Source organism: Pristis pectinata, chromosome 19 (genome assembly GCF_009764475.1).
Source record: "Pristis pectinata isolate sPriPec2 chromosome 19, sPriPec2.1.pri, whole genome shotgun sequence".
Classification (NCBI taxonomy): Eukaryota; Metazoa; Chordata; class Chondrichthyes; order Rhinopristiformes; family Pristidae; genus Pristis; species Pristis pectinata.
Window position 1 is genome coordinate 16,151,338 of NC_067423.1, and position 20,055 is coordinate 16,171,392.

The 20,055-nt window shown below is 43.4% G+C and overlaps 1 protein-coding gene across 1 annotated transcript in view; it reads left to right on the forward strand.

Moving 5' to 3' along the window:
* LOC127580507 (transportin-3-like) overlaps nt 1-14,409 on the forward strand; it is a 48,606-nt gene extending 34,197 nt beyond the window's left edge. Inside the window, 7 exon segments of the mRNA XM_052034085.1 lie at nt 476-592; nt 2,376-2,470; nt 3,144-3,300; nt 4,174-4,341; nt 6,628-6,740; nt 8,960-9,058; nt 12,449-14,409. Of these exon segments, the coding sequence (XP_051890045.1) occupies nt 476-592; nt 2,376-2,470; nt 3,144-3,300; nt 4,174-4,341; nt 6,628-6,740; nt 8,960-9,020 (711 nt within the window). The 3' untranslated portion in view covers nt 9,021-9,058; nt 12,449-14,409.
* Nucleotides 14,410-20,055: the final 5,646 nt, after the last annotated feature.

Consider the following 20,055-nt stretch of genomic DNA (forward strand, 5'->3'; position numbering starts at 1 on the left):
GTGTGAAGAATGTCCGAAAGCAATCCTGAATTTGCCCAAGTTTGATCTACCTCTGTAGCCTTTGTTTCCAGGTTTAGCTTTCTTGTGCTTTCTGCTGCTTAATGTCCTTGTAAAGTCACTACTCAACCACCTTTCCATGGATTAGATTTCTTTCCTCATAGTTCAAAGCATTAGATAACTGTAGTCCAATGGTCCTTCTGCTCTGTTGGAAGAAAAGACTTTGAAAGGTAAAAGAGAGGAAAGTGACATATAGCTTTCATAGATATATCATGGTGGGATGTTGTTCTGTTGTAGGTGTTTAATTCCTCAATAAAAAAAGTGCTTTTAAAATTAAAACTCTTCCAGCTGACTAACTCCTGGGGCAAGGAAAAGGAATATACTATTACTCAGTATTCCAGGCTGTACGTGGATGGTGTGGGGAGAGAGTGTTTGTTACCATCTCTCTTATATTCTTCAATTTCTCCTTCCTGTGTAGATGGTGAATGTGTATCGAGTACACCCACATTCTTGCTTTCTCTACCTCGGCAGTATTCTGGTTGATGAGTATGGAATGGAGGAAGGATGCCAGCAGGGATTACTGGACATGGTGCAGGTAAGAAGCAAGTCTGTTGTTGAGGTGGGACTCCATTCAAGGTGCTGAAGGAATTGGTCAAGAACATCAGGACGTAGTGTGTTTGGAATTGTTTTTGATACAAGCTTGGTTAGTGTGAGTTCTGTATTTTCATCACACCCAACATTGACATTCATTGACATTGTGTTTTTAACTGCATTAGGGCTGACCTCTGTGAATTCCCTCAAGATAAGATAAGATAAGATCTTTATTAGTCACATGTACATCGAAACACATATTCTCATCCAATTTGGCACAGTTTTAAAATTTACCTTTTTGACCATGGTTACCTGTCCTGATATGTGCTTGTGTCACTTGGAGTGGATTTTCTTTGGATATTGGTCCTGATGCACTTCGGCGCTTATGCTTTGTTAAAGACACCATAGATGTTGTTGCTATTGTGAACTGTCCAATGAAAGGTGAGTAGGTGTTTAGGCTTTTGTAGGAGTGGGTTATTGATCAAGTTTCAAGTACTGACTGCTGCGGCTGGAGAATTACGTATTTGTGAAACTCTTCATGTCCTCGGTATCACTCTATCATTAATTTTTGATATGATCCCTTTCATTCTTGTCTCCAATTTCAGTAATGTGCTGTATTACAACTTCATTCCTCTGCTAGATTTCATCCAGTTTAAAAAAAAAATCTTTTTGGTGTAAAGTATCCCATGTGTAATTCACCACAGCTGAATGAATTGTGCTGCAGTTAGAAAAATCCCCTTTCACTCTGGCTGACAGGTTGCTGGGAAGTTCATGCCAAAAGAAATAGAAATCTTATCTTATTTACAGTTTCTACCTTAACAAGAAATTCAGGAAGGAATTAAGATAGATAAGATATCTTTATTAGTCACATGTACATCAAAACACACAGTGAAATGCATTGTTGCGTAGAGTATTCTGGGGGCAGCCCGCAAGTGTCGCCACGCTTCTGGCGCCAACATAGCATGCCCACAACTTCCTAACCAGAACGTCTTTGGAATGTGGGAGGAAACCAGAGCACCTGGAGGAAACCCACGCAGACACGGGAAGAACGTATAAGCTCCTTACAGACAGCAGCCGGAATTGAACCCGGGTCACTGGTGCTGTAATAGCGTTACACTAACGGCTGCACTACTGTGCCTGCCCATTATTTGATAGAGAAAGTGATTAAAGGTTATTGGTGATTTAGCATGTGGTGCTGTTTCATTGCAATCATCCTGGTAGTGTTTGTAAGCAAGGAAATCTGGTATGAACACTCATTGTTTAAACAAAATATATGCACACACAATAATAGCTGACCTTCCAAAAGGTAAATACTTGGTGCTGGGTCTTATAGTGAAAATTATTAACTTAAAGGCACAGTGCCTGGAAATAATGAGACCTGCAGTTCTGAACGTACCAGGTTCAATTCTGGGTAGTGCCAGGTTAAATGACCTTAAGTGGAGGGGTTGGAAGAGCTGGTTTTTGGATTTGAAGTCACTGAGTGAGTGAGATGCTGGAAAAAATTGGCCAGTATTCCCACCTGCAATTACTATCCAGGGTTCCCTGCCGGGAGGTGACTCGGCAAAGGACAGGTTAGACCCAGTTGCTACTCCTTCTCTGGTTAGATAGCCTTCCATACTTGTAGAATGTATGTGGGGTTAAAGATGAATGGGCATGTTGGAACACTGAGATGGTATTCTTGAGTATCTCAAAGTTAAAAACAATAAACAGATGGCAACGCCGATGCCAGTCTGCCCTCCATGGGTGGACGGCAGACAGTTACATTTATCTGATGACTTTCTTTGCAGGCCTTGTGTATGCCAACTTTTCAGCTGCTCGAACAACCAAATGGCCTTCGGGATCACCCGGACACAGTGGACGATCTTTTCCGCCTGGCAACCAGGTACATTGAGGAAACTGTTTCATTTTCTTCTGTGGAAGTGAGTGTAGTGGGTTTACTTGGAACAATTGCCTTGTTTCATTTTTTTGCCTGTCGTATGTTCGCTGACCTTCTCCAGGAAGGTATCTCTTTCACAAGATCTTGCCCCAGCAAGTCCTTTGCAGTCTTCCTTCTGTTAATGACACAGGCTGCTGTGGGATTGACCAATAAAGCTGTGGTTCTGTAAGTATTTAAGCATGTGCCAATTTGTATCTCTCTTGCCAGTTTCCCCTTAAATGCATCTGTGCAATTCATCCTGACTATGACAAATTCTAATGACGATCTAGGCAAAGCACCTTATCCTGATTTTTTTTTAAAGTGGATTTATATGTGATTCCCTTGTATTTATTTCTCCTGGTGTTGGTCTGGCCCGGCCCACAATTAACAATGTATTTTCTACGTCTCCCCTATTAAACTCTCTTTCAATATCTATAAACATTTCTATTAGGTCATCTCTGTTCAATAGGGAAAAGTGCCCCAACTTCTCTCTTTTTGTGATGATTATAACCTCTCTCTTGTAAGGGTTTTTTTGTCCTACAACTTCTCCAATGTCTCTATTCCCACTTTATGATTTGAGGTCCAAACCGACTTCACTTCAGGTACCTCTCCAGTTCCCTTTTGCTTTTCTCCTACGTAGGTTTATTCAGCGGAGTCCAACTACGCTCCTCCAAAGTCAGATCATCGTTCATATCTTGAACTGTGCTATCGCAGCTGTCATCCTCGACCACCGGGACGCTAACTGCAGTATCATGAAATTCTTGCGGGATCTTATCCACACAGGGGTTGCTAAAGATGTAAGTCTGAACCATAATTCATTTTAGTTCACAAACTGTGGGTGCCTGAAACTTGATGGGGCAGCACTTGATGGCTACACTCAGAAGGTTCTAGACCCTCCTCAGGGCTTTAACATGCCATTGGGGTGAGTGAAAGCTCCATCACTTGAGCAAAGTTGTGGCTGATTGCCTTTTCAGGTAACGTTAAAGGTCCCATGACATTGCTGAAAAAGATGATTTCCCTGGTGTCTAGACAAATATTGTCCCAAGTATTCACTTCCACCACTAGTATATCCATGGCTACTGTGTATAGCATCTACAAAATGCCCGGCATTTTATCTTCAAGACTACTGGGATAGCACTTCCCGAAGCCACAACCCCTACCACCAAGGAGGGTTAGAATAGCAGGCATATGGAAGCACTACCATCTGCAGGTTTCCTCCACGTTGAACATCATCTCGACTCTGGAATATATTGCTGTTTCTTCATTGTCACTGAGGCCAAATCTTGAAATGCTGTACCATCGTCACTGCAGAAGTACCTTCACTGAACAACTGCAGAGGTTCGAAAAGGTGGCTGGCTACAACCTTCTCAAGAGCAATAGTGATGGAGAATGAATGCTAGCTTTGCCAGTGGTATACTCATCCATTTAAAAAAAAATTGAAAAGAAGCAGTATCTACAATAGTCATTCATCTTACAGAAGTCTTATAAAACCCAAACTTGGTATCATCCTCAGAATCAGTTCCTGACGAGATGACCTTTTTTCCAGCCTTGTTTACCATTCTGTAATGTGGAATCCCAATTTGAAAAGAGCTTGCAGGTGTGAGCACAGCTGTATGATAACCTCAATTTGGTGGCTGAACAAAATCAAATAATCAGTCTTGTTTCCACAGCACGAGGATGACTTTGAACTGCGAGAGGGTTTGATCAAGCAGGTGATGGCCCAACACGGACAGCAGCTAGTCAACCAGCTGCTTCAAGCTGTGTGCTTCTGCCTTCCCCCATATACCCTGCCGGATCTAGCGGAGGTTATATGGGAAATAATGCAAATTGACAGAGCGGTAAGGTTCCAGTTGAATCTATTAAACTTAGTAACTGACGTAGGGATGGAGATAGGGGCTAGGGATTGCATAAGGCAGGTGTGGGTGATGGTGGGTAACATTTTCCAGTTCACTTACTAGCCTTTGGATTGTATTGTCTCAGAATTTGCAGCACAGATGGAAGCCATTTGACTGCTAACACCCAATTAGACTCACTTTTGGCTTTTCTGTATATTCCGGCAAATCTTTTTTTTTCTGTCACATATTCAGTTCCCTTTTCCAAGTTACAATTGCACCTGCTTCCACCATCTATGCAGATAGTGCACTCCAAATCAGAGCAGTTTATTACAGTTAAACATATTCTCCTAATTTTTCCAATTGCCTTAAATCTATCTCTCTGGATACTGACCTTCATTGCAGCACACATCTTTCTCTTACCTCCTTTTGTGCCCTCCACATAAACAAGAACTTGCTGAATTGGGGTAGTTTTGCATCATTGTCCAGTTCCTATTGAGCAGTTCATCTTTTCAGACAGAGCCCATGTGGTCTGCCAAACATGAATTCTCCATTTTAACTTACCTGGTAATGGGAGTGGCTTTGCTGGCCTCAGGGGTATGGTTTTAGGGCCAAATTTGTAATTCCAACATTTGAACTGGGCTCCAATCCCAGCTAAGATGACACACAACACCTGGGTTTGAAAGCCTGGGTTCAATCCTGACTTGGTGCTGTCTTTGTGGAATTTGTACATTCTCCCAGGTGCTCTGGTCTTCTCTCAAAACCCAAAAATCGTGCTAGTAGTTAACTGACTGCAGTAAGTTGCCATTTGTGTAGGTGGGTAGCAGGAGAGTTGATGGGTATGTGAGTGAGAATAGGTTAAAGGGAAATAAGTGGGGGAATAGGACTGATGAGAAAGCTCTAAGTGGGCTGAATGGCCTGCTGTATCGTGAGAATATGAGGTGTGAGAAATCTATCGACCTTGTAGTTCTGGAGGTACAAGATCTGTCAAGTTAAACATTAAACACTTCCCTGTTGACAGCTAACTGTGTAGAGCTTTCCAAGTTATTAACCATGCATTATGTGAACAGCTCTGGAGTAATGACACTTGCAAGAAATAGAGCAGAAAGACTGGAAACTCACAAATACACTAGAGACTGCAGATGCCAGAATCTGGAGCAACAAACAAACTGCTGGAGGAACTCTGAGTGGATCAGTGTCAGGACTTTAGAGAGGGAAGACGGCCAGTATAAAGAGGATAGGAGTCCGTAGGTGATAGGTGGACTGAGGAGGGGTGAAGGAAGATGAGCAGATGGAACCAATTGGGGAAGGGTTGGGGTGGAGTTGGGACACAGAGGCAGGTGGGTGATAATGGAAGCAGACAAGCAGGAAAATAAAATTCACATGCACCTCTTCCTACCTCGTCAACCACATTTGGTGCTTCCGACATGGCTTCCTTTACGTCATTGACCAAGTACAGGCAAGGTGACCGTTTTGCAGAACACTTGTTCTCTGTTCGCAGTGGCCATCCTGAGCTCCTGGTTGCATGCCATTTCAACTCGCCTTCCCATTCTCACACTGAACTGTCTGTCCTTGGCATTCTCCACTGCCAGGGTGGCCCAAAGCAAACTAAAAGAACAACATCTCGTATTCTACCTGGGTAGTCTACAGCCCAGTGGTTTGAGCATTGAATTTTCCAATTTCAGGTAACCCTCACTTCCTGTATTCATCTCTCTGTCTCTCCTCCTGATCCACCTCTAGTCCTCCCTCTTCCATTATCCCTCCAGCTCCCCATCACCAACTTTTGTCGCTTTTCCCCCTGCTGTGCGTATAATGTATGCTACCCGTACATTATACGCACAAGATTGCCTCCCCCTGCTGGTTCCATTTGGCCTTCACCTCTCTCTTATGGTTCTCATTATCACCTTCATTACTTATCAGGTTCCAGCATTTGTGTTCCTGCTTATCACCCTCTCCTACCCCCACTTGGCTCCATCTGCCTTTTCCATGTCTGCTGGAAAGTTTTTAATTCATTACTTAAGCACTGCATCTGGGGTTGCAAAGAATAGTAGCATCTAGCCTTTCAGTCTGTCAGTGTGCTAGCGGTTGGGAGGGTGGGCGTGGCATTGTCACTCTCCGGGGTAATGGTGTCGCTTATTCTCACTCTGGACCCTGGGCGATTTTTTTTTAAGTTAAACTAAACCCCCATCTCTGAAATTTAGAAAATGTGTTAATCACATTCACCCCATACGTTTGCTGTATTTTTGCATAGTTTTATAAACGTTGGACATTTTTTGCCTTTGCTTCCACCAGACATTTTGCAGATGGTTGGAAGCTTCACTCAAGTCATTACCTAAGGAAACAGCAGGGGGTGCTGTCACAGTGACACACAAGCAGCTGACGGACTTCCATAAGCAAGTCACCAGGTGAGAGATGTAGACAGAGTGGCTCAACAGGCTTGCTAAGCCAGAAATGTCACAGAAGACAAAGTTTAATTTGTACATGCTTGGGTATGCTAATAAATTACTCTTTGAAGTTTTGTCACTGCTGTAACATAGGTGCAATTTATTGTTTGGCATTGCAGTGCTACAAAATGAAAAGTTTTTTTTTCTTTTTATGGAAACTGGGTGTTGTATTCCCTAGAATTTAAAAGATTTAATGGGTGATTTTTTAATCAACATTTTCAACATTAGGGGAACTGAGGGGAGATAGCTAGAGAGAAACTGTGATTGCTGATTGAATTTAGGACAAGGTGACAGCCTAAAAATTGAAAGCTGGCCTTTCGGGAGTGAAGTTAGGAAGGATTCTGCTTGGTTTTAATTCTCTGCTGCAAGTAGCAGCTAATTGCCTTGTAATTCTGAAATTGATAATTTATGTTAAAGAAACGCTATTAAGAGCTGTGAGGCAAGTTGGACCCATATCAGCTGTGTTCTCACTTTGATGATGGATTATATTGAGGGGGTTCTCTCTGATTTCACATTTCTCTTTGACGTCTAGTGTCTGCACCCAGCATTCCCCAGAAATGATTTTCACGTGATTCACTGGCATAGTAAAATAACAGAGAGGTACTCTGAGATTTACACTGACTGATCGCAAAGTACTCTTCCAGAGCCTTCCTGTCCATGAAATATAGCCTGACCTGTTTTCATGAAACATTTGAAAAAAGAGAACCTGGTTATAGGGAAGGAAATCTTTCAATACTGGAAATTTGAAACATGCTCAGACCTGTATGAGGGCTGAATATTAGCAGTGGAAGCTGGTTGTGAAGTCTGTACATAGTGAGAAGTGCTGACTGTGTGCAAGTTATGACTCGAATTGTATGATGTTTCCAACACTTGAGCTTGCACAACGTGAAGTCAGCAATGGCTTGAATTGAAACCTATGTCTCATAAGTGTTTGTGTCGAAACATAACATACTTCCTTGTCAGATTTATCCACTTGCGGCATTAAACAGAACAAGACTTCACCTCTTGTGCTGCAGGGTCTCTTGCAAGAAGTTGATTTCTTCTTTAGCATGTTGAGATTTTCTTTTCGGTGTACTCAGTTTTGTGATTGGGTTATTTTTAATAAAATGCAGTGGTTAGACATATTATCCTTTGAGCTGCACCAACCAGAGAGCCCTAAGATTTGATATCTCTCCTGTGGAGTTTCTCGTATTTCCTTACCATATAGAAGGCAGACATTTAGTCCACCAAGTCAGTGTTGGCTTTCAGAGTCATCTCATCCCCCCCCTCCCTACTTCCCACTTGCATCCTGTAACCTATTCTCTCATATATCCATTAATATGTCCCCGATTCTCCTATCATCTTCCTGCAGGAGTCAATTAATCTACCAACTGGCATGTCTTTGGAATGTAGGAGGAAACCAGACCACCTGGTGGAAACCCACATGGTGACAGGGAGCAACATAAACTCCACACACACAGCACCAGAGGTCAGGATTGAACCCAGGTGGCTGGAGGTGTGAGACAGCTGATCTACCCGCAGCAACACTCTGCCACCCAGTTGGTTAAAGTCATTCCATTAGTAGCTGGAGTAGGTCTTTTGCATAAGGAGGCCTGAATTAGCCAGCACTCATTATTAATCCCTGCTGAAGTGTGCATGTGTGTGCACAGTCTGCACTCTCTCATACATGAAGAGTGGCTGCACGGCATCTGTAAAGTCCCTGATACCCACCAAGATTCACACACACAAGAAAATAAAATTGGGAGTTTGGGGGGGAGGAAGGCTTTAATAAAGAGCAAGTCTGAAAATGGTTCTTTTATGTTAAAATTAACCACAGCATCTGCTCGGGCAGTGAGCATTGAGCCCAATTAAGAGTTCACCTCTAGAGATTTGTTCACCTGAAAAGACAGACACCAGATGCATTTTCTGACACTTGCCTTAACTGGCTGTTATTCAGGGTGAAGAATACCTTTGACACACTTCACACAACTTCCTCTGTGTATTTGTTATCAGTTGATGTTTTAACCGTCGGGTTTCAACAGTCCCTGAGGCACCAGTACCTTCATTCATTGTATGAGATTAGATAAAGGAAGCATTAATTTAATCCCTGGACCATGTTGATTTGATCCGGGGGTGTGGAAGTTTGATTGATTTGACTCAGTACTCAGTTGCTTTTTAATGCTTTTCTGCACTTCTTGCAGTGCTGATGAATGTAAAAAGGTTTGCTGGGCTTTGAGAGATTTCACGCGCCTCTTCCGATAGCTGTGTTCACAAATCCATGACTTGCATCAGTCTCCCAGGTAAGAACTTGGGCTCATAATCACAAAAATGCATGGAATCAACTGGAGGAAGGCAGTAATATGTCCTGTAAAACCTTCTAATTGAGGATCCAGTAGATGTGTTTCTCTGTTTCAGATGTATCATGTTACATTTTTCTAATTTGGCCATCTGCTCCCCACTAAATAAACTGTTCCATGCTTTCACCTATTGCATCTACCAAATGTGAACACTGAATTGGGGGTTGCCAGGGCGACATTAGAATGGGGACTGGGGGTAGAGGGGGGCCCTGGGCTGGGGACCACAGGAGAGGGATAAGTGGGATTATGCAACATGCTTCCCTCTGTGCCATTCCAAAATGTATTGCTTTCCTCACTTATTTGCTTTGTTCTCTCTTCCTTCCCCCCTTATTTTCTGGGGACATTCATTAGTTGGTGGATTGAGGTTCAAGACACTCGAGGTAATGTGCAACTCTGTAAAACTCTGGTTAGACCACACTTAAGAGTATAGTGTTCAGTTCTGGTCGCTTTGCAGGAAGGATGTGGAAGCTTTAGAGAGGGTGCAGAGGAGATTTACCAGGATGCTGCCTTGATTCGAGAACATGTCTTATGAGGAAAGGTTGACCGAGCTAGGGTGAGAAGTGACTTGATAGAGGTGTATAAAATTATGAGAGGCATAGATAGAGCAGACAGCCAGCCAGCACCTTTTCCCCAGGGCAGCAATGGCCAGTACCAGAGGACATCCATTTAAGGTCAGAGGAGGAAAGTTGAGGGGAGGTGTCAGAGTAAGATCTTTTACACAGTGGTGGGTGCCTGGAATGCACTGCTGGGGGTGGTGCTTGAGGCCAATACATTAGGGACATTTAAAAGACTCGTAGATAGGCAAGTTAATGTAAGAAAAAATGGAGGGTTATGGGCGGTGTAGGAGGCAAGGGTTAGATTGATCGTGGAGTATAATAGGTCCGGCACAACATAGTGGGCCGAAGGGACTGTACTGGTTGGCAGTACACTGTTCTATGTTCATTGAACTGTTGAAAGTATTACCTGCTATTCACGTTCAGTGTCCAAGTGCATGTAGAGGTTCACTAGGTTGCCAGCAGAAGCTGGCTGCACTAAATGATATTTCTCTTCAGAACTTGTCCAGCATGTAGACCAATAGTAGCATCTTGAGTGGACATTTTTAGCAAGGCAGTGAAAAAAGGCATTTGGAGGGCTTGCCTTCATAGGCTGAGGCATTGAGTATAAGAGTTGGGGCGCATGCTGCTGTTGTATAAAACATTGGTTAGACTGCACTTTTTCCCAGGGCATGGAATCTAGAACTAGAGGGCACAGGTTTAAGATGATAGGGGGGAACTTTAAAGAAGATTTGAGGGTAGTATTTCCACACACTGGGTGGTGAATTTCTGGAACGTGCTGCTGGAGGGAGTGGTTTATTCAGATATAATTACAGTGTTTTAAAAGGTATTTGGACAGATACTTGGATAGGAAAGGCATGGAGGAATAATAGGCCTAATGTGGGGCAAATGGGAATTAGCATAGATAGGCATCGTGGGTGGCGTGGAGCAGGTGGGCCACAGGGGCCTGTTTCTGTGCTGTGTGTTTCTATGAGTTTTATGTTCAGCACATTCAGTATAGATTGATAAAATGTGGAACTTTTCAGTTTCTCTCATTTTAAAAAGGGGGAAAGAATTAAACTGTAGCTATATTGGTATTGGTTTATTATTGTCACTTGTACCAAGGTACAGTGAAAAACTTGTTTTGCATACTGATCGTACAGGTCAATTCATTACACAGTGCAGTTACATTGAGTTTGTACAGAGTGCATTGAGGTAGTACGGGTAAAAACAATAACTATACAGAGTGAAGTGTCACAGTTACAGGAAAGTGCAGTGCAATAAGGTGCAAGGTCACAACAAGGTAGATTGTGAGGTCAGAGTCTATCTCATTGTATAAGGGAACCGTTCAATAGTCTTACCACAGTGGGATAGAAGTTGTCCTTAAGCCTGGTGGTACATGCCCTCAGGCTCCTGAATCTTCTACCTGATGGAAGAAGAGAGAATGACCCGGGTGGGTGGGGTCTTTGATTATTTGCCAGTCAAGTTAACCCTGGTGGTGGGAAAACTATTAGAAAAAAAATTTCTAAAAGCGTTATTAAATGTGATTTAGAAAATTGAGCCACACAGCTTTGGGTTTAAGATATGGATGTTCCTGAATGACAATTTAATATTTTTGAAGAGGTACCAAGGAATATAGGCATTGCGTTTGTTGTTGTCCACACAGATTTTAGTGAGGCTTTTGACAAGGTTTCACATCAGAAAAGTAAAAGCCATGGAATCCAAGGAAAGTGGTGTTGGCTCAATGGCAGCAAGCAAAAAGTAATGTTTGGTGGGTTTTGTATTGACTGTTAGGCCTTTTATCTTTGGGTTCCACAAAATAGGCTGGGATTAGGGTGATTGGATGTCTCTCAGTTGGCATGAATGGCCCAGTCGCCCAGAATGTTCATCCAATACCGAGAATGTCCCCTCACCAAGTTGGTATAGAGGAATTCAACAATTTCGTCAACTTTGGCAGGCACGGTAATGTAGCTGTTACAGCATCAGCCACCTGGGTTCAATTCCCGCCGCTGTCTGTAAAGAGTTTGTACGTTCTCCTTGTGTCTGCATGGGTTTCCTCCGGGTGCTCCGGTTTCCTCCCACATTCCAAAGACATGTTAGGAAGTTGTGGGCATGCTGTGTTGGCGCCAGAAGTGTGGCAACACTTGCAGGCTGCCCCCAAAAGACACACAAAAGATGCATTTCACTGTGTGTTTTGATGTACATGTGACTAATAAATATATCTTATTTTAGACTGAAAGAATTTTAGTTTGTTCATTGGGTAAGATACAGGGAAGTGTACTCTGGTCTGCTCAAACCTTAGAGGAACACCACTTCTTGCATTTCCCACATCAGTAGTTCTGAGTATGATTGTAAACCATCTTGCTCTTCTGTTGACCTTTCTCCTCCCAGACTAGCCTCCTGTCACCCCAACTGTGACCTCGTCCTGGAGAAACATTTCAACATCTTTGTGTGACTGAAACCTGCCTACTAGTAATCCCTTCTCCCTCACCATCCCACCCAAGGCCAGTCCTCTCTGTTTTCAGTACCTTCCATTTCCTTTTTCTCCAATGTCTGGTGTTCTGAGAAGTGATTTGCAAACACAGATGCTGTTGAATAGGCTGTTGTGCAGTGGGACCAGGTTGGGGTTGTTCACAATCTCACATACCATCTTTACCCCAATGGACATCCCTTGTAAATGTGTGGAGTTGAACTTGAAAGGTCAATCCATGAACAAGCATTATGAAGCTTTTCTTAGATTTTTGTTCTTACCAGTTTTATTCTTGAATTGTTCAAAATGTATCACTTATTCTTTCCACAGAGGACCGTATCTCAAACAAACAGACTGGAAATGCAAATATAAACTAAACAAACCGCCATGGCTGGGTACCAGCAAGAGCAAATGGGGCAAACAATCACAAGCAGAGGTCGGTAGCCTGCGCGAGAAGTGCCAAACACCCTACTGCATAACGCCATATGGCTGGAGCTTCCCTGGCATTGTGCATCAGGGCATGCGAGGGGTTGGGGGAAGTCCAGGATTTTATTTCCCCTTCCCAGCTTCAAGATGGCTTCAACAGAGGAGCAACAGCATGAATGAACAGCTGCCAAAATGACTGGCAGTGGAAATTCAGTTGCCTTGAGCTTGTATGTAAAAGGGAGGATCTGGAATAAACCAGCTTTTAATCCACCAGAGTTCCTTCAGGGAGGAGTTTGTTTTGTTTTTTTTTTGGTGGGGTGGGAAGAGGGCAGGGGAGTTTACTGTGCACTGCACAAGAGACTTTCTTAATGACTTTTAAAATGAAAATCATTTAGTGTTCATGATTAACAGACTAAGGGCAATATTGGCTGTGTAACTCCAGCTGTGAGACAACTTAAAAATTCTAGGAAGAGTGTTAGTTTTAAAAGAAAACACAAAATCCAAAATTCCTAAAATGGAGCCATGGATCTCTGGGACGTGGAGTTGTGAATCTGAGCCCAACCTTTAGCAAAATGCGCAGGAGGCAGGGTGGGAATCGGGGAAAGGAGGATGTGGAAAAGTTTTACCACGGTGATTGTGAAGATTGCAACCACGACTGAACAAGTCAAGAGAAAAGTAGTGAGTGATGATGTGAGTGGGCACTGGCTGTTTTATGGCAGCATACTAGGACTGTGCTGTCAAGCTGGCTGGGAGGGATGTAATCCCGGGGGTGGGTGAAGATTTGAGCGTATGCAAGTGCTGTTCCGTCTGGTGTTGTAGCCATCTCGAGAACAATAAAAAAAAAATGAATAATAAATCTGTGTGTCTTTTTTTACAATGGTTTGTGCAGAATTTACAGAAAAGCAGCTGGTCATTTGGCCAAACTCAACCCATGCCCAGAGTTTTTGCTCCCCTTGAGCCTACTTGCACTCAATGTTATCTAACCCTATTAACATCTGTTTTTATTGCTTTCTCTTTGGCAATTATCTGGCTCGGTCTTAAATATTTGAAAGCTATTTGCCTCAGCTAATCCATATGTTAGTAAGTTTCACACCATTCTCTGGGTAAAGAGGTTAACCTTCCCATCACAACGTTGCAACACACTGGACTAGGAGTTGCATGTTAACTTCAAATCTTGATGAGTGGCTTGTAGGATGAAAATTGCACCACTCTCCATTCATTTTTAAAGTAGGATAATTTTCTCCACCTCCTCTAATGGCTGATGCTATATGGGAAGGGGAGGTGTTAGTTACTGTGGAGGCCACTGCAAGGGGCTGATTCCCAACTTCTTCCTCAGGGCAAGGCACACACCCCATATGTATTGATGAGTCATTCATTTGGTCATGCCAGGTTTGCTCCTTCAGTTTATGAGCAGGTGATTCACATGGCACTTCCTACAATTCCACTACTTCAAGCAAGTTTCCATTGCTGTAATCAGTTGTTGGGAAGTTGGTGAAATTTGTTAAGAATCTGACACTGGGGTATTTTGCATAATCATATCTTGGTTTTCTATGTCAACTATGGTTTTATAAAAGAGAAATGTTTGACAAATCTAATAGATTATTTGAGGAAGTATCTTGTAAGATAAGTTTACTACATATTGTCTATGTTGCAAAAGGTTGTTAAATAAAATAAGGGCTGACAGGATTGTGGGATAGAGGATTGTTGATGGATGGAAAAATGAGTGGGAATAAATGGTTATTTTCATATTGATAGTCTGGTGCTAACGGGATGTAACAAGAGTCAGCATTAGACCTATTTCCCTATCTACAGTCAATAGTGAGTTAAATGAAGGGACCATGGGCAAGGTCTCCAAGTATGATGCTGATACAGAACTAGGTGAGAAAAGGAGCAGAGATGAAAATGGAGATTACCAGGGGTTTGGACATGTTGAGTGAGCAAGAAAGTGGCAGATTGATTTTAATGTAGGAAAATGTGAGGTTATTTATTTTGGTACAATTGATTTTTTTAAATGGTGAGAAGCTACATGTTGGTATACGGAGGTATCTGATTCATAAAATGTAGAAAGTTGATATAGGTACAACAAGTCATTAGGAAGGTGAATGGTGGTTGTATTGCAAGGGGGTTGGATTGCAAAAGTAAGGACATCTGCGGTTGTGTAGAGGTTGATGAAGCTACATCTAGAGTTCAGTATGCATTTATGTTCTCTACCAAAGGAAGGATCTACTTGCCTTGGAGGCAGTGCAGCATAAATTCTCCAGGGTTCTTAGGATGAGGGGGTTTCCTATGCAAAGAGTTTAAGGTTGTCTGATATTGAGGTTTAGAAAAAATATTCTAAAGGATTGACTGGAATTGCATGGCTTAATTTCAGGGTGAAAGGTTGGTACTTATGACTGCTTTACTCTGAAACTTGTAAACCTTGAGGATTCTCTGCCCAAGGGGATTGTGACTGCTTGATCATTAGTGTAGTCAAATGTAAACAGGGAATTAAAGGACAGGATCCAGCATGATAGTATTGAATGGACACCAATTTTGTGGCACGGTATGGCTTCCTGCTTGCATTTCTTACATTGGTGACCCTTTGAGAGAACTGTAAAGTTACAGACATAATTCAATTTAAGCAAACACAAATAGGGAAAGGAGAAAAAGAGGAAGGTTGATGAGACCAGAACACTGGAAGAGTTCAGCGGGTCAGGCAGCATCTGGAGTAAAAGGTGTAAGTTGACTTTTTGGGTCATGGCCCTGCATCAGGAGTGAGGATAGTAGAAAGATTGCCAGTGTACAGCAGTCTTGGGGGACGGAAACAGGGTGGGAGGTGAGAGGTGGAACCAGATGTAAAGGGGATGAGGGGTAGATGGAACCAAGTGGGGGGAGGGGACAGGAGAGCGAATTAAGGGAGAAGAAAACCAGGTGGACAGGTGAGTGTGTGTGTGTGTGGGGGGGGGGGGGGGGGGGGTGGGGGGAGAAGAGAACATTGGGGGGTGTGGGTTACCTTGGAAAATTCTTATGTTCACACCATTAGGTTGTAAGCTACTCAAGCAGAATACGAGGCATTCTTCAGGTTTGTGTTTGGCCTCTCCATAGCAATGGAGAAGGTTGAGGACAGACAGGTTGGTATGGGACTGGGAAGGAGAGGTGCTCTCCACAACAATCACCTAGTCAGCTTGTTTTCACCAATGTAGAAGAGGCCACATCGTGAGCACTAAATGCTGTAGACCAGGTTGGAAGAGGTGCAGATGAACCTCTGTTTCACCAGGAAGGGCTGATTGAGTCCCTGGATGGCGGTGAGGGGACAGGTGTTACACCTATGGTTGCAGAGGAAAGTGCCAGGGGACAGGGAGGGCTGGGTGGGGAGGGATGAGCAGACCAGGGAGTCACAGAGTGTGGTTCCTGCAGAAAGGGGAGGAGATGGGAAGATGTGACTGGTAGTGGGGAGCTGGTGGAAATGACGGATTATGAGGTGTTGGATGTGGAGGCTGGTGAGGTGAAAGGTGAGGACCAAGGTAACTCTTATGATTTATTTTGGGGAAAGGGGGATGGTGAGAACAGATGTGCAGGAGGTGGAGGGAATGCATTTAAGGACTCCAACTATGGCAGAGGAGAACGTTTCAGAAGCTCTCGAGCGAAAGGCCTCATCTTGACAACAGATGTGGTGGAGGCAGAGACATTGAGTAAAAGGGATGGAATCCTTACAGGAGGCTGGAGGTGTAGTTGAGGTGGCTGTGGGAGTTGGTGGGTTTATAGAAAATGTCAGTGGCAAGTCTGTCTCCTGAGATGGGGACGGGGAGATCCAGAAACAGAAGTGTCAGAGATAGTCTGGGTGAATTTGAGGGCATGAAGAGGTGTAGGGAAGTTGGGGCCACAGGTGATGATGCATCAGTTCAGGAAGCAGCACAGATGCAGGCATTGATGTAGTGAAGAAAATGTTGTGGTTTGTGCCAGTGTATGTTTGGAACAAGGACCATTCCATGGAGCCAACAAAAAGACAGGTGTAGCTGGGGCTTATGGCTACACATTTGATGTGGGAGGAACTGAAAGAGAAGTTGTTGAGGGTGAGGACAAGTTCTCCCAACCAACTAGGAGTGTTAGCAGAGGGGAACTGGTTGTGTCTTTGTTCAAGAAATAAATGGAGGGCCCCAAGACCTCTTTGAGGAATGGAGATGTATAGAGACTGGATAGCCATGGTAAAGATGAGCAGATTGGAACCAGAAAATTGGAAATTATGAAATGGTGGAGGACACGAGAGATGTCCTGGATGTCAGTGAGAAGGGACTGGACAAGGGGAGGCAGGATGGAGTCCAAGGTGAAGAAATGAGTTCAGTGGGGCAAAAGCAAGCAGAAACAATGGGACCTAGTGGGGCAGTCCTATTTATGGATCTTGGGTAAGAGATGGAAATGGACAGTGCAGAGCTGGGGTTGGAGGTTGTGGAGAGGAGATCTGATGTGATGGATCTGTAATAGTCTGGGTGATGGTCCAGAGGAAGGCTTGAGGTGTCAGAAAGCTGGTGTCTGGTCTCTGCAAAGTAGAGGTCAGTACACCAGGCCACAACGGCACCAACCTTGTCTGCGGGGTTGATGACGAGGTCAGGATTGGTCTGAAGTGAGCGGAGAGCTGCACATTGGGAGGGCGCGAGGTTGGAATGGTGATGGGAGTGGAGAAGTCAAGGCAGTCAATGTCATGTGGCCAATTGGAAATAAAAAGGTTAAGGAGGATAAAAGGCCAGAAGGGGGAGTCCAAGTGGAAGGGGAGTGTTGGAAATTCTCCTTGTGCATGTTACCACTAGCTGAATGTAATTCCTTATAGATAACCATTGGAATTATACTTTAAACCTTCTCTGGCTGGCTATTTGACAGACTGTACTGGAGATGTGGGTGGGTTTAAGTTGCTAGCAAGCATCATCCTGTACTCACCTAGAACTGTACTCACCCAGAACTGCAATCATGAGTGTTCACTTTTCAACTCAGATTATGTTGCCCCCTACACTTTTTTTTTTAATCAGGCCTTTGATTGTACTTTTTCTTTTGGAATTGGAAGAACCTCCCCATTTCAATACTATTTTTTCATCTTGTTCTTTCCAAGATAGTCATTCAATTTTAGAACAATTATAGGGAGTTAATTTAGAATTGTTTTGAATCCTTTGGTAAACCGGGATAACAATATGTTTCAGCCCAAGAGAGGGTCACCCTAACTATATTTCTCATGTTAGTGGGATTTAAAAGCAGAGTTTCCCTTTGTATCTTTTCATTCCTATTCTAATTTTTGATATATCTTTATTGTCCCCTTTCTTACATTGAGGGGCCTTGAACTGCAATTGACTCCCTTATATAGGATTTGCAAAACTCCCACTTTCTATTTTATAGGGAATGTTAACACAGGTAAATAAGAGAGAAGTTAGGGCCCCTGAGTAACTACAATCCTCAATGTGGTATAGTGCATGTTTTTGCAGGTAAGCATGTACAAGAATTGCTTAAAAAGAGAGGTTTCTGGATGAGAGAGAACTATCATGTTCCTGATTTCATGCCTAACAGATCAGAGTCAAAACTTCATTCTAATCACTGACCAAACCCGAAATACAAGAGGTGCTTATGGCTGTGGCTATGAGTTTAATATACTGCCCAGGGCAAAATGAGGCTTTTCTCCCCAGCTAGAAATTTTATCATTTGATCAAGATTAATTGTGAATCTTTAGTGACGTCCCATCTACCTCAAAAACCCAGTATGCATTAAGCAGTTTTACTTTTCACTGAAGCTTATGGAGATTAAATAGGTTGAACTAATCATCCAATTCTCCAAAAGCAGGATTTTCAGGGTAGACCAATTGTTTCAGCCTGCTCCTGCCCCACCTTGACTCCATCCTTTCTCCTCTGGTCCAGTCTCTCCTGACTTGCATCTGTGACACCTCTGATATCTCCATTATATTCACTGTTTAGAATTCCCTAGTCTGAGGTGGCTCACCTTAACCTGGGACAGTCTCTCTACACCTCTACCCTACATCAGGATGGTCTGAGCACCCTCCATTTCTTCCCTGAACAGAGATCAAAACTGTTCCCCTCTGCCAACACACTCAGTAGCCTGGCTGAACTCACTTTCACATTGACCAACTTCTCCTTTTAACACCATTCACTTTCTCCAGACTAGTCGTGCTCTCTCCCCCAAGTGTTTTTCCAGTACACTGATGATTGCATTGCTCTTGCTTCCTGCATGCAAACAGAACTCAAAAATATTATGACTTATGTTGCAATTTCCACCCTGCTCTCACCTTCACATGGTCCATCTCCAACTGTTCCCTTTCTGGATCTCTTCATCTCCATAGGCTAGCAACAAAAATCCATCACAAGCTCACAGACACCCACATCTATCTCAACCAGATGTACTTTCACTCAGCCTCCTGAAAGGACTCTTGAGAGGTCTTCCTTCCTTCCTGAACAGTGGTTTCCCTTCTGTAATAGTTGGAAAGCCCTTGCTCATATTTCATCTATTTCCTGCTCTTTTGATGTCACTCCTTTTCCTCCTGGATAGAGCAACAACAGAGTTCCCTTGGTCCTCACATTCCACCCCACCAACCTCCTTATTCAATGGATCACTCTTCACAATTCCTGCCAGCTCAATGAGATTCTACTGGCAGACACATCTTACATCTTCCCCTCTCAGCAGTTTAAAGTGATTCCCTGGTCTTCTGTCCCCACTGACCACTCCCCTTCTTGCCGTACTTTACCATGCAACCACAGGAGATATAATACTTGCCCCTTTACCTCTTCCCTTGTCACCTTCCCAGAACCCAAACAAATTTCCAGGTGAAGTGGCAATTTAATTCACACTTCTTCCAATCTACTGTATTGCATAAGGTGTTCACAATGCAGTTCCCTCGACCTTGGAGACACCAAACACAGATCAGATGACCACTTTGCGGAGCACCTGTGTTTAGTTCATAGGGACACTAAGTTTACTATTCCCTGTCACTTTAATTCTCCATCCCACTTCCAGTCTGACCTGTCTGTGGCCTCCTGCATGGTTATAACGAAGCCCAACATTAGCTTGATGAACAGCACCTCCATGAATGTTTCACCTTTTAGACTCTATATAAATCCTACAACTTTAGGTAACTTGCTTTCTGTGTTTGCCTCAGAACTGGTCATTTCTGCTGTAAGTCCCTCAATGATATTGACTTGGCCTTTTTCCATTCCCACAGTCTGGCCTGTTGGGCAAGTCCTATAGCCTTGTGGTTCACACCCCACATAATTCTGTTGACTGTATTCTCCCTCTCTAACTGCCATCATAGCTTTTGTTCATTTACTCTCTTTAACTGCTCCCATTAACCCTAGACTGGATGACCTCCATAAACTTGATCCCCAGGACAACATTGACCTCACTCTATCAAAGATATTCTACAATGTCCTACCCAATCCTCCTCCATCTTCTCTGCAACTTAAATCTTAACATTTTCTCTCTTTCCCAGTTCTGAAGGAGGGTCTTTGGCCAGAAACATTATCTCTGACTTTCTTTCCACAGAT